This window comes from Takifugu flavidus, chromosome 15 (assembly GCF_003711565.1).
Source record: "Takifugu flavidus isolate HTHZ2018 chromosome 15, ASM371156v2, whole genome shotgun sequence".
Lineage (NCBI taxonomy): Eukaryota > Metazoa > Chordata > Actinopteri > Tetraodontiformes > Tetraodontidae > Takifugu > Takifugu flavidus.
The window spans coordinates 6,179,765-6,194,804 of NC_079534.1; the positions used below are offsets into that span (position 1 = coordinate 6,179,765).

Below are 15,040 nucleotides of genomic sequence, written 5' to 3' on the forward strand. Positions count from 1 at the left end.
CTCCCGGTCACCTTACAACATTAATCAATCAACAATAAATAGATACTTTAAAAAGCATTTGAGCTGAATAATTTAGGCAAAGTTTTAAGCATGTTTAATTATGCTCCCCTCAAAAATGACCAGGATTTTCCACAGGTTTTAAATGTGATGCAGGTAATGTTCCATCCAGATCCCTGCTCTTTAACTCCCTCCAGATTTTAGAATACCACATATTAGCGGGAGTCTTTTCAGTTATTGTGCAGGCTTCGACCGAGCGGCAGGTCTTTTGATATTAAACACAAAAGGTTCCTCTTGGTTTAAAGGTTTTGTTTTGATTCTTTTTCATAATCTACATATTTCAGATTAGAGGAGGGTAAATTGGAATCATTTTTAAATTCTGCTGTTTATCAGATTACTCCTGTAAAGATCAAGACTTTGAAATGAATGGAAATTATGCCACGGGCCTCAACAAGGTCATATAATTAAAAGAACAATTGACATTATATTCATTAACAGAAGGAAGCTGAACCATCCTCTGCTGGGGCTCTCGGCACAGGCCGCTGAAGACAGACTGAATCTGACCTTTCAATATGCCGGAGGAAAGAAAAACTGTGGAAAGACAAAAAAGTCTTTGCAAGGCAAATGAGAAAGAATAGAAGGATTCCTGGCTAATTTTGTCTGCTTTGCAAAGCTGATAAAACCACACACAGGTTTGTCCTCATGCAGGGAAGCGTTGGTGTCTCAACTTGGTGCGTTTAACACTAGAAGTCCCAGAGAGGGGCCATTTGGCCTTTTTACCTAGAAAACCCACAAGAGGGCCAATTGGCCCCAAGTCCCCCCTGTGGACACTCATTTTGTTATGGAAATGTGGCTGTTAGTGGCACACGGCCGGAACCACTTGAACCTGTGTGGGGGAGGGGACATACCTTACAGCTCAGGAGGTTCTTTTGAGAGCAAGCTTTAGTTGTGAGATGGATAAAACCTCAGTGAACATAGCCATAAAGACCTAAACTGGACTATGAGCTGTATGTAGTGGAAAGGATTAACAGGAAGGAAGGGATCAACACACTGACATTTATTGTTAAAAAAACAAAACATATTTACAAAGAATGAAAAAGCAACTTTTTCCCAGTTTTGGTGTGGAGAGTTGTTGCAGAAGTAATTGTTATTTTTTTGCTAAAAATAGTAAAAAAAAAAAAAAAAGAAACCCAAGCATATTTACAAAGAATGAAAAACCATGCATTATGAGTGAAATACATTTGAGCAGTCACTCACAATCCTGGCACTGCCATTGCTCCTTTGGGCATTTCCCACATGTATATCGGTAGCAGTCAACACAGCGCACAGTTGCGTGATTGTCCTTACATTTAATTTTAGCCTGACACTTGGCTCTTTTTCCTAGTTGTGGTGTGGAGGTTGTTGCCGAAATAATTGTTGCTTTTGGGCCTTTTGCATACCCACGTGGGTTTGAGCCAACTCTCTTGCAAGCTCCAGCAGGAAATCCACCCGTCTCTCCTGCCTCCCGGTGCATAACTGATAGAGCACGTGTGCATTCAGTGCTGCCATATCTATCATGTTATAGAACACTGCTACTGGCCAGCACCGTGTTCCTGCGCGGACAGTGTACTCTCGCACCATCTGGTCCATGACATCGACGCCGCACTTTGTTGTGTTGTAGAGTGTGATGGTGTTTGGCTTCTTTTTGGTGGTATCCTGTGTCTGAATCATGCTGTGCATGCTGCTGACATTCACACAGAAGTAGCCAACATGACTTCACCACTGTAAGGTGTGACCCCCTCACCCCACACACTGCCACTAACAGCCTCATTACCATAACAAAATGAGTGATTAGTGTATTCGGAAAAAGTGGTCGGGCCAATGGCCCCTATGTGGGTCTTCTACGTAGACAGAAAAATGCTGGGACTTCTAGTGAGACCTGGACTTGGTAAAACCGTGGACTATGTGTTGGAACAGGACACAGCAGTGATGACTTCTGGGCTAAAGTTATCAGGATGAACTATCAAGATTGCCATTAGCATTTATAGAACTCACTTTCCCAAATTTCACCATCTAAAAGAAGTCTGACTCGGTTGTCAAACACAGTAACACACTTTAATACCAAATGAGGTATAAATTCTTTTCTTTTTCTTTTGCTCCAGTTTCTTTAACTTTGTTATTTTATTTAATCTTTGCGGTAAGAAAATAATATTCTTGGGTTCTTCACACATCAGAATAAGCGGCGGGGGGGGGGGGGGGGGGGGGGGGGGGCTTCACACTCGGTAAGGGAGGAAATCAATAATTGAAGTTATTTTATGTTATTTTATTTCCAGGAGGGAAACCGAAATAAAGGAGAACTTGCCTGATTTGGTGGCTATGCTATCTCTGTGGCGCGCCCTGTTCTGTCTGAGACATCTGAAGTGTTCAGGCGGTGAGCGCGATACAGATCGCAGATGTGGACCTCCCGGCAACATCTTGCAAACGAGTTTTCACGAAAGTTTAGCGGGGAAACGATATTCTCGGCTGATATATTATAGGTGTGGCAGAAGGCCGCAGATCCATCGTCATGCCGGTGATTTGTTGCCGTACGGTTCGGGTGTTCACACTGAGAAGAGATAGTTGCGCTTGAGCCTGGAGGAAATTTAACTGCACGGCTATGTGGCGAAATTACTCTCAATAACAATGCAGGGAAAATGAGACGAGCCTCCCACTGTTAGGAAGGTGCTAACCGCGCCCGCTGTCTACGCGCGCCTCCGAACACTTTCGACGTTTCCAATCGCCAGGCTAAGTTCGCCGCTTCCATTTGCCTCTGCGTGAACGTTTGAGCACATGCACCCGTGTAATGGAGGTGCTCCTTTCACCTAAAGCACAGCCGGCATGACTCACTGTCATTTTCACTCTTCATTCTATTTCAGCTCCAGCTCCTGGGGGGGGGGGGGGGGGTCAGAGTTCGTGTCCCTGCCTCCTTTTTTCCAAGCCTTCTGACTCCTCTTCCATCTTTATTTTCCATCCCACATCTCTAACTTTTTTCTCATCTGCATTCAATCAATCTCCGCTTACCTCCTTGCCATTTTTCCATCAGTTCCACTTTATTTTCTTCCATCCCTCCCTCCCTCCCTCCCAAACTCCTTCCCATGAGCCGGTTGAGCCACTGCTGCTCTGTCTGTCAGGATATGAATAATTGAGGTGTATTAAGTCTGGTCAGCAGATGGTGAGATGGCCGTTATGGATCCATCCGCTCTTTAGGAATCACCAAGTGTGCGCCGACACCTGTCTGGTTAAAGCTCACGGGGCGCCGCTAAAGCTCAGGACGCAGCGAGAGAGCTGGGCGAGGCACGTCCCCCCCCCAAAAAACAAGATGGCTCGGGTCTGACTGCACCTGTGCCAGTGCACACTCACGGACGCAGGTGCACACACGCTACGGTGACACTTAGAAGCCTGTAAAATGTGTCTGAGGGCACACATGTAAAATTAGGAGTGTAGATACAAACAAACAAGTCAGGGTTGAATGTATTCTGTTTTTTGTCACGCACCTGCTGCATCTGAACAGAAGGATTTCACGTGCCTTTGTCTTACTTCCTCACCCCCTTCCCACACCCCTCTCTGTGCTCACTTGGCCAGCATTTATCCCTTAGTTGCAAAGACCTGGGCTTTTTCTCCACGCTTCACAGCCCCCACAGCCCTTGTCAGCACAGCCGCTCTTTCCCCACTGGCCATCTAGCCCAACCCCAACCCCCAAGCCTCCCCCCTCAAAGCCTGGACTCTTAGAGTCACATGAGTTAACCTAAGCTCCCTTCAACACGCACACCTACAACTGAAACCTGGCTGCTTTTTCTTCTCTCTCCCCACTTTCAACACAATTGATTTCTTCTAATCCCCTATTCGAACCCCCACAACCTCCCAGACCCCCTTCGTCCCATACCCTTATTTCCCCCTCCACTTTGGTTTCCAATTCATGTGAATTATTCAGAAGTAAAGAATACATAAATAAAGACAAGGGAAATCTGTTAGCTTATCTTGGTAAAATGGTAAAAATGTATGACATATTAACATCTCCCCACATCTCCAGATTTGTCTTTGATACTTTACGGCTGCAGAATTTAAAAGTGACATGTGGCATATGAGATAAGCAAATGGACTTCTTTATCTATATCAAATGTAAAGCAATAAGCTGAGAGGGAAAAACCATTAAAATAACTATTTAGGAGATACTGCCTAATGGCAAAGCACAAGAAAATGATCCAAATGAACACAAAGCCGGGTTTAGGAATTGTAACAACTCATTCTCAAAACGTATTCTAGGCAGGACTAGTTCCTGGTCTGGTGTCACAGAACTATCACATGATTGGTCAGATACACTATGTGGGCGTGGTTGTTGTCAACGTAGTTGCAATGGGTAGTTTTGAGTTAGCTGAGCTGATAAATGCACAATGTGTGTACAACACAGTGTGTGCCGCGTAACTAGACACATAAATGGGTAATGAAACATGAATGGAAAAAAGGGGTCTCGCACAAAAAAAAAACTGCCACAAATACATATGTGACAATTAGAACAGTGGGAGGCAGAAAGTCTGCTCTCTTGTTAAAGCAGTTTATTTGGCCTAGAGTTTGCAGTCAGTCAGTATTTCTTGCACATTGTCTTTATTTAAAAAAAAAAAAAAACAGCAACAACTGAATCACCTTTATTGACAGCTGCTTTTCATTTCCGGGTTTGAAAGTTTCTTGCCTCACCTCATCAAAAAATCCCAGAGACCATCGCCCCCGCTTATCTCCCCCTGTGCAGGATATCTGCGTATGTACCATCCACACGCAAAGACGATTGTAAAAGATTGAGATAGTGTGTTTATGTGCACAACAAACAAAAGAAAAGAAAATCATAGGATCGGTGATCCAAACAATGTGCGTGACCTACCAGTAATCTTGAATCTCGTAAATATTGTTCTGTTTAAAGTCAATATCTACAGAGGCAGCATTTGGAATGCTAACACTGTCTACCATAAATATCAGTGCTCTGCAGTGTCTGTGCATGTGTGTGTGTGTGTGTGTGTGTGTGTGTGCATTCTGCCTTATAGGTATACAAATAAAACAAAGAAACGTATCTATATTTCTTAAAGGATACCAAAATAATGGTTTCTGTAACAAGAGTCTTCGACCTTTGTCAAAGGAACCAGCAGGACCACGAAACTATTATATTCCTCAGCTAAAAGCAACTTTTTAAACAGATTTTCTTATCAGTGACATGGTGCTCCAGAAAAGCTGTTGAAAGCTGAGAAAAATTAATTTGTATGAAAACAAACAAGAAACAGGAAGATACGGGAAGGATGAAATGTTACATTTTCAAGTGAAATCAAACAATAAGAAAAAAAAAGATGGAACCCATTACGGGGGGATGTTGTAATAATGTTTCCTGCACACATCTGTTTTCCCCCCTCTCATCTTTGATGCAACCGCAAGTGTGCATTCGCATACAACCTCGCCATTATATGGTCATGTTTCCAGGTCCCGATAGGTCCCCGTGCTTACTGCACTGGAACTAATGGTGCTGCTCCTGCAATACCTCAGAATTAACTCTTCAGGTCAGCCAAACACACTCTCTCTGACAAACACGTCTACACTTCTTCAATGAACTCCTCAAGGAGAGGTCACTAAAGGAACTTAATGAGATGTATCAAATAGCAGCTTGGATGACAACAGTGTGTGCTTTTCTCTTGTGGCGAGTATGAAAGTGGCTGGTTTTATGGAGGAATACACAATAAAATGAAAGTTTGGGACACACCCTGGCTCAACTCCGCCACGCCTTGGATATAAAAGATAAGTCACAATGGCAAAATGTTAGCTGTTAGCTTACAGCTCTAGAGTGTGGCATAATGTTTTAAATATCGAAGCTGATGGGTCTCGAGGCCGCACTTGTCTCAAAGCAGGTAGCAACTCCAACCGTTGCCTGAACGGTGCTGGAGGGCAATAAAAACTTGCTTTACACGCGTGTAAAACGCTTCGTAAAAGCCCGCAGAACCAGAAAATGTGTGAAACAATTACTCTGTGCTTGATGGCTCTTGCAAGATTGATTCCAGCGGCAGTGGTCTCTACAGCGTTTCAATAAATTATTAAGTATCACAGAAAACAAGTCCTTGAAATCCTTGAAAAGTGTAATGGAACAATCATACCTGCGATACCGTGATTATCCAACAGTTTCCATTCCAATGACTTGGAGCTTCTTACTACTTTCATGCATTTGTATGTGCATGGAATCTTCTTTAAGATAAAAAGAGCTCTGGTAAAAACTGAAAACTGTCTCTTTCTGTTATGCCGTACTGCCTCTACTTCCTTGAATAACTGTATCATTACAGTATTATTTAGGATATGGTATCCTTTAGCCTCCATTTACAGGGACTTAGGTTCTGTGTTCTGGGGCTAAGGTGGACCCATTATGTCATTAAGTCATTATGAGCTGGGACATAGGGACAATAATACCTGTAATAGGAGCTACAGTGGGCACTACTTAAGGCTATATCTTGTCTGACTTCCTGTCTATTTATCTGTGGAGTAGAGATTCTAATTAACTTTGTCTTGTCTTTCATGTCACCGTTTTTTTCAGCCAGCCCAAGTTGTGGCAAGGAGAGACTCACCCCGGAATTCGGATATGCCGTCCATCCCAGCTCAGCTGTGGCCACCCGAGTGTCCATGATGGTCTCTGAGAACAGACAGAAAGACAGTGCAGAATCGTGGTTAGTCTACAAAGAAACTACTATTAGCATCATTCCGAACTGCATTCGAGGCCCAGTGAACACTGTCACTATCTTCAGTGAACAGAGAAGGAAAGGAATCCTTCAGAGTGGTTTCATCCGTCTCCGCTAGGCTTCTGTATAAACACAAGAGATGGTGGAAAGGGGCGCCACTTAGCTGAAAAGGATGTCTCAAGGCCTCTGTAACACTGCTAAATTCTCAGCCTTTGCGACATTCTCCCTTGGTTAACAGAAAGCTACAGTACATACTTCTTTTCTCTGCAAGTACGACTAATGTATAATCATTTTGACTATATCGGGATTTTTTTTTCCAGATATAAATGAACACATGGAATTTTCTTGCCCAGAATGAATCCCCCTGCACAGGTGTGCTGGTGAGATGTTAGAGATGTGTATTTGGAACGTGCACATCTCTGCCAGAACATCCGTACTATCTGAACATCTGATGTGATGATTACCAACAATGTTTGCGGCACGCCCGCACGGGGGGATTCAGAGGAAGTCCAGGTCTGGTTATCCAGAGATCTCTGCGATTGCACATTTGAAAAAAGGACTTTTGTTTAGCCAAATAACAGGCTTTGGCAAAGGACTCTGGAACAGTAGTCTGTTCCCTCCTGAACGGGACAACCGAGATGGTCCGATAGCGGTAACAAATGCTGTGTTTCTGATGTTTCGCTACAAAATAGGGCCATGTTTGCCTTTGTGCAGGGAAAAAAATGGGTAAGAAAACAACAATAGAGCAAAATATCAAGATTTTCTTTCGGGGTGTTGGTAGGGTATTTTACTGTCAATCAAGCGGGCGTTTTTCTGTGGGCTGCCGCATTGAATACATCACAAACAGGATTCACAAATTTCTTTTTAAGCTTAAACTGTCTACCTGAGAGAGCACAAAAAAAGCAGAACTATTGTAGAGTCCTTGCGCGAACTGTAAAAAATGTTTGATCTCTGTACTAAAAATTCTGTGTCACCTTGTTTTCACACCAAAAGCACAAGGATCAAGAACGATAATATATCTGTTTGAATCACAATGAACTTTGACCCCTGGTCATCAGGACCTAAATGACTTATTATCAGATTTACCGAAACCGGACAAACCAAAAACATAAAAATGACTGATGCCCTGAAATCTTAACGTCCAGGAAAAAAAGAGGCCTTACAACAGGTCTCTCTGGATTTCCCCTCTCACTCACACAGATTTACAGCACTGATGAACAGGCTGACACCTCAGCCTTGCCAGAGCGATGACGGATCCATAATTTTCCCTGTAACAGACTGTTGGTCTGACTGTTCCATACTTGTGCGAGCGAACAGGGCATAATTCACCTTTTCTCAATGTCCCCGGCCTCGACAAGCCCTCACTCACTTCTGTTGTGGCCAAACAGATAAAGAAAATGGGCCCCCATGAGAGTGAATGGCACGTCTGGGTGATGTATGGCGGATGGAACGACATGGAGTGGTAGCGTCCGGGCAAACGGCTGCCCGGTGACACTCGTGTCTTTTAATGTGGGAAAGAAAAACCTCTCCCCGGTTGAGCGCAAAAGCAAAACACGCAGACGCCATAACAGGTTCCCAGGCCACTCCTTCGCCGGGAGCACAACACCAGTATTTCTTGCTTATCTGAAGCCTTGTCGAATTTCCAACTATTCAGACATCATTCCAAATGACGGCGTGCTAAAAGCTTGTCAAGTAAAAAAAAAAATCCTGCATCTGAGTGACGTGCCGAGGCTGAGGAGGAAAAAAGGGTCGCGCATTCCAGATGTTAACGAAGTGTAAGAACCTGCCTTCAGACATAAAATCAATTAGCCCAGGTATAATTCAGCGACTCACATATTTGCACGTGCACACCTGGATGCACACACACACGCGCCCGCATTCATCAGCCGCCTCGGAGAGCAATTTTCTGTGTACACCTTCAGAGACAGCCTCGTTCACGCCCAACTTCCAACCGAGTCTTTCAATTTCCCCGAAAATCAAGCTTGTCTGCAGCCAGTCGGTTCCGGCCTGCCTGGCTGCCTGTACGATTTGCTGTCAGCCGGGGGAAGATGGGAACGCGCAACAGTCGGCAGGAACCAGCCAGCACTGCAGGGACTGCCAACCCTTTCTCAGGGGAAATCACACGAGCTTTAGTCAAATCACAGAGGCGCTCGATGGGCCGTTTCCAGCTTCCTCAGGAAATGAAAAGATGAAGGGGGGGGAGACAAGGTGGTGAAAGCGAGAGACAAAAAGGGTCAAAAGCTTAAGCGAGAGGTGGCCAAGCCCCGTCATGTGACCTATACCATTAGCGGCATATCAGAATAGAGGATGAGTAAATGGAGTGTGCTAAGTGGCTATTAGAAGCAGGGGGGGGGGCCGGGCAGCCATCACGCCACCGCTTCTGCACCTGTCCACCAGCACTTGGGACACAGACAATGTCCCATGTGTGCATGTGTGTGTTTTCAAGATTAGCTCTTATGTAGACCGCCGCATTTAATCATGAGTGGATTTGAAAAGCTTCATTTGGAACACAGCTACCTTTTGAAATTCCAGCTCTTCAGAAACATTAAAAGAGGAACATGGTTGGTGTGGTACACAAATTGGGGGTCCTCCTATGACAAAAAGCTCCCAAAGAACTGATCTTCTGCATCTAATGGTGGCTGGAATGAATATGTCTGGATTTTCTAATAGTTTTGGCCTCGTTTAAATTCATTCAAACCCTTGAGATTTATGCACACATCAATATTTGCCAAAACCAATAATAAAAGCAGGGACTGAGCTCTTCTTGCTGTCTTTGCTATTTAAAGCTGTTAACTGTCCAGGTCAGATCATAAAACCCTCATAAAAGCAACCAGCCTGCGGCTCCCTAATTGCACCCGCACCTGAGCACGCAACCCTTTACACTCTCCTTTAAGTCTTTTGCATAGCCCCAGTAGGTGATCCCATTCTACCAGAAAAAGCCTGTGTGAGGATCCATTTAGACTGGTCAGACAACAGGAGGTGTTCGTTCTATGGGAATCCATTGTTGCTGACTTAAGCTCGACCGGTAAAGGCAGCATCATGAGCGCAAAGCTTGTGGTCACTTACTAAGGTGCTGTATCTGTGAGTTCATTTATGAGGACGTGTGTGTGGGTAGTGGTGGTGTGTGTGTGTGTGGTGGGGGGGCTCTTTTCCTAGATTCATATTTTGCTGTGTCAACTCTACCTGTGAGATTCAATAAATTCAACACCGTCAGGCTTGCTAGCTGCCTAAGCTGGATGAAAAAGATCATAAAGAGCTTAGCATTGAAGTCGTGGCTTATAGAGTTCCCAGCATTGCTGGATTGTGACACATAATATTCTTATTTACTGCCACTCCGCTCAAGCGACAGTAACTGGGTTCCACTGCGCTCACATTCACTAGACATCTTCGCCTAAATATCTCCTCAAAACATCAACGTTCAGTTTAATTAACAACCCTAATATTAAATATACGCACTCGACTATGATACTAAATTTCTTAAAGCCTGGAGTGAAGAGCTCATAGTGTAAGATTTGTCTTTCTTTTTCTATTTAAGGACCTATTTTAAGGACCCAGGAGAATGTTTCCTACATCAGCTAAGCAATAGATGAATTGTAGCAGTGCCTATTTTTATCAGTTACATGTCTGTAACGGACCTTTTTTCAACCTCACCTTGTCTTTGATCTATATATTTGGTGTAGCCGTAAAATATCTGCATTTCCAAACACTCTTTAAGCAAGAACTGTGATGGACTAGATCACTATGCATAAAAAAATCCAGAACCCAGAAGCCCGATGTTTCTAATCCCAGAAAGCAAAGCTCCATCTAATTAGCAGCAAGTGGTGGATCAATACCAAATGGCAGGCTGCTTCCATAGATAGAGCGAGGGGGACGGAGTGGAGAAGGGGGACAAATGAAAAAGCGAGAGAGACTGCATTAAACATTGATGGGGCCTCGTGTTACCGATCGATATGGTAGCCCCGTTCACACAATTACACATCAGCAAGCAATCTTATGATACATTGTATGAACACACATGATTACATAGCGTGAGTGCCTGGGTCAAAGAACAGCTATAGAAAGACATTCAGGGGAATAAAGGTAAAAAGAAATAATCCGTCCAATCTGATCAGGCTCTTTAAGCCTTTATGTTCGACTCTAATTCTGCCGCCTGAGAGTCACGGCGGCAGCACCTTTGTGTGTTTCCTCCCACATCTGCATGATTGTATGGCTGCTGGTCGATAGAACATATGCTGAGGCACCGCTCTCAATCTCCCTGCCGCCTTGGTGAATCGAATTGAACAATCCTCGGTGGGTTTCCCTTACCATCACATTACACATCTTTTCCACTGGTCTATGCTATAGCGCCCCCCCCCCCCCCCAACCACTCTCACACACATCCCATCATGACCACGTCCTCCTGTTCAAGAAATGCACTTTGTAATTCAATGAGACAATCATGTCCAGATTCTGAGAGGGATTTCTCTTTGTGATTGCAGCAACAAACTCAAATAAGATCCGAGGGGGTCTCGAGTGACGTTATTTTAGAGACTTTTATCTGTTCTCAGATGGGAAATCAAGTTGCAATGATACAGATGGGGGGGAAGGAGGGAAGGCAGAGATGAAAATCCAAGAGGAGAAATCAGCAAGACTGAATTGAGCACTTAACAATGATGAACCCACCCCCCACCCCTCCCCACAGCCTGCTGAGGCTGGCATCTTAATACGAGGCTGCAAACAAAGTGACAAATAAACAAGAGCGAAAGCTGCAGCCTCTTCCAATATAATCAGCCATCCACTCTGGGGATTTGTGAAAAAGACAGGACGCTCACGAATAGACAAACAACTGGGTCTAGACCCTGGCTGGGGTTCGAGGCGTGGCGCTGCTTCAGGTGGGGAGGCGGGGGGGGGGTGTCCCAAAGAGGGGACGTCTGATGGAGTTCTGTTTAACAGAAGAAACAGGCTCCTTCTAATCTGCGCCACACCAAATGCCGTGTCACTCGCGCAGAAGGCGTCCCGCTCCCCAACAGTCGACTGAACAACTTCAAGAGCAATGTGTTGCGTCTGTGTCTCCCCGAGGACAGAAATGACAATGTGGCTGATTTGAAAATGAAAGAGGAAATAATCTGCCGTCCTCGGAGATGGTAGCGGAGAGAGATGGGAGTCACGAACCAAAGCCACAACGAGATGATGGATCGCAGGTGGCGCGCGCACCTAAGCGTGCGCAGTGTGTAAACAGCGCACAGGCACGCTGTCACTCATTGGAACGCAGCATAAAAGGAAGTCCGGGTCAGCAGCAGAGATAAGAGGAGACACAAGCCAAATGAGATCAGCAGCAGATGCTGGAACGCCTCGCGCGATAGCAACGCTAATACACGTGCAGATTCTGCCGAAGCTGATGAAATTATCCCAAGGTGACACTCTCCTGGCTTTATACATCTGGGCTGCCGTGTCGAATAAGTCTGGAGTTTCAACCTTGCAGCACTCACGTTATCCCCATGGTTACTGCTATTGCAGCGAGGGCTCGGGGAGAACACGACGGCTCTAACAGGTGCTGGCGGCTAACGCAGGGCAGGAAAGCCTCTTGGGTAGCGGCGGCGCGTGCATTTATATCGCGGTGGTCAGTCACGAATCAGGGACGGTAGAACACAGAATCAGACTATTAATACATAATCCATCCGCGACTCCGCCCTTCTCCCTCTCTTTCTCCCTTCTTCCCTACCCTGGTCAGGGGAGAGAGGTTAGACACATCATTTGCATTCATTAACATTACATTAGCAGACAGAGTGATCTTTAGAACCAGGCTGCTGGAGAGTGTCATCTTTAATTCATCATAACCCTGCCACACATCTCACCCGCCCATCTCATCTCTCCTTTCCCCCAATGCCTTCTCATTCCTCCTTCCTCCAACCACTCTCACACGGCCCCTCTTCCCCTCCCGATGCTTTCTTTTGGCCTCCGTTTCTTGTTTCTTTGTTCTTTATTCTTTAAGACTTTCTCCCGCTTTAATTCACTTTTCATCCTTCCCTCTACTGCTCTTCCTTTGACTTTGACTCCTTTTTCTGCATAATGTCTTTTCTCAGAAGCAAAGGTGATGGACATGCCCCCAAAACACTCCCCCATACATATGTCTTAGCATAAATCCAGAAGGTGGAGCTTTTTCCTTTTTAAAAGACGCAAGGGACCGATCAAAGCACTTATCTTGAATACACTTGCTCTCAAAGCCCTCAATCATATACGCCTTTACTTGCGACATTTTCTGACACAGCTTGAAATGTAATTTCCTAGATTTCCAGCTGCAGCGAACTCACACGCGAGATGTCATGTGCGGCTTTGTGAATGTGTGCTTTGATCTGTGACAAAGTGCTGGAACTATAACTGTGCTTATTACACCAGTGCAGGAAGGAAACACCGACTAGCAGCAAAGGAGGGAAGAAGAGGTGCTCTTTTACATTTTTACCTCTGGCAAAGACAAAGAATCTTACCAAAAATTAGTCCCGTCTCATGGGTCATAAAAACAAACAGCCTAATTAGAGCAAAAAACTCCCAACGAGTCCCCCGGTTTTCAACAAAGCAGGCTGTGAAAAGGCAAACGCGGATAATCGTTAACCCGCAGGAAGAAGCGCTGAGCCATACACAATCGTGATATTTCTATATCATACTGAAATGATCAGTTGCATCCCGACATGGGGGGATATTAACATTTCCGTGAAGAGGTTAAACCATATCAACAAACTCGACTGAAACACGGTGTTCGTCATGGGGGCAATGGCTCTGCAATTTCAAATGGCTTCTCCCTCCCCCCTTTTTTCTGGCACACACAGCAGAAATATGATCACGGAGATGTTCAAAGTGAGTCTAATAGTGATGACAACGCTCGGGGAATTCTGCAATTACTTGCCTGGATGTTGGTTCACAAATTCCCACGTGCAGCTCCGGGAATTCTGCAGGTAATTTCATAGATGGTCATGTTATTGGTTCTTTTTTTTATTGTTTTATTATTTCAGGGGTGGCACGTGTGTGAGCTGCACTGATCTTTACGCCCGTATGTGCTCTCTTTTCAACTGAAAGTCATGAGCTCGGGGTCTTCTAAGGTTTGCAGTAGCAGCAGACCGAGATGGAAGCCAAGCTAGCTTCCCTACAACCATCACAATGCTCATTAGTGGTAACATTACCTCAAACCAGCCTGTCCGCTTTCAAGAATGCAGCAATTTGCTGCAGTCAAAAAAGGGTAATTACAACTCTTATCAGCCTCCTCACCTCACAAAACAGTATTTAAAGAGTGGAAGCCCCCTCCCCTCCCCTCCCCCTTACCTACAATGGAACAAGACATTGGCCCCCTGTCATTTATTCTCCCTGAGAGCTCTGCACCACCCACTCTCCGCTCTTTCCAGGACAAACATTAAATGCGGAAACCTGATCGTTTTAATGACACGGCTGAAATAATTCCTCAAACAAAGCCCGCAAATTGATAGCGGAGAGTAGCTGCTGGGATATCAGGTTGCCTCGGAACAACTGCCGGACCAAACTCCTGTTTATGTAGGAGATCTGGAATAGCAAAAACAGCCATGTAATTTAACCTTTTCCCATGAGGAGCAGGGGGGCTTTACAATGAAAGACATTATGGAATTTTTCAGCCTCGCATGTAAAAGTTAGGAGTTTGCCAGCGAGAGTACTCACATCGCTTCTGGTGGCCACAGAAAATGCTAGTCTGATGAAACAGACCTTGTTCTGGTCACGCTTGTGCACGGCTGACCTTTAGAGGTTTAATCTATAGCTAATGGGATATACGGGGTTAGTTACAGCAACCTTGATTTTCGAGCAGTCCAGGAAATAGTGCTGAACAAACAAAAACCACGCCACTCAATTAGCTTCAACGGCAGTTCTTCACGTTAATGAAGACATAAAGGGCTTTTATTGACACGTGCACGCGTTTGCGTGGACATGACTGATGAGGTGAGAGAAATCTCTCCAGGAAATGTTCCTGTGGAGAGAAAATATTGTCGTGATGGAGAGATGAAGGAAAGATGGAGTTCAAACTGAAGAAAGGATGCACTTTATAGCAACAGTGATGCTGTCGCCGTGAGCTAAGAGACACTGGGCACCGTGTGACAGAATGAATTCAGTGATGAAGAAAAGACTCCGACTTCTTTTGACTTTGACTTCCGTTCCAGCATAATTTCATTTTACAGCAGCAGAATTGCTGGAAACGACCTAAAATACTCACCATACACTCCTTAGCACAGAGCCAGGAGGTGAGTCTTTTCTTGTATAAAAGCTGTAAGGGGCCAATCAAAGCACGTCTCCTGAACACGCTTGATCTCAAAGGCCTCATTCATGCACACCTT

At 44.9% G+C, this 15,040-nt stretch overlaps 1 protein-coding gene across 3 annotated transcripts in view; it reads right to left on the reverse strand.

Annotated features, from left to right (window-relative positions):
* The window catches only part of LOC130538603 (ephrin type-B receptor 1-B), a 113,385-nt gene that overhangs the window by 69,352 nt on the left and 28,993 nt on the right, over window positions 1-15,040 (reverse strand). For all 3 annotated transcript variants that reach the window (XM_057056355.1, XM_057056353.1, XM_057056356.1), the window contains exon 2: window positions 6,603-6,667. In XM_057056355.1, coding sequence (XP_056912335.1) covers window positions 6,603-6,667 — 65 coding nt within the window. The remainder of the gene's footprint in view (window positions 1-6,602; window positions 6,668-15,040) is intronic.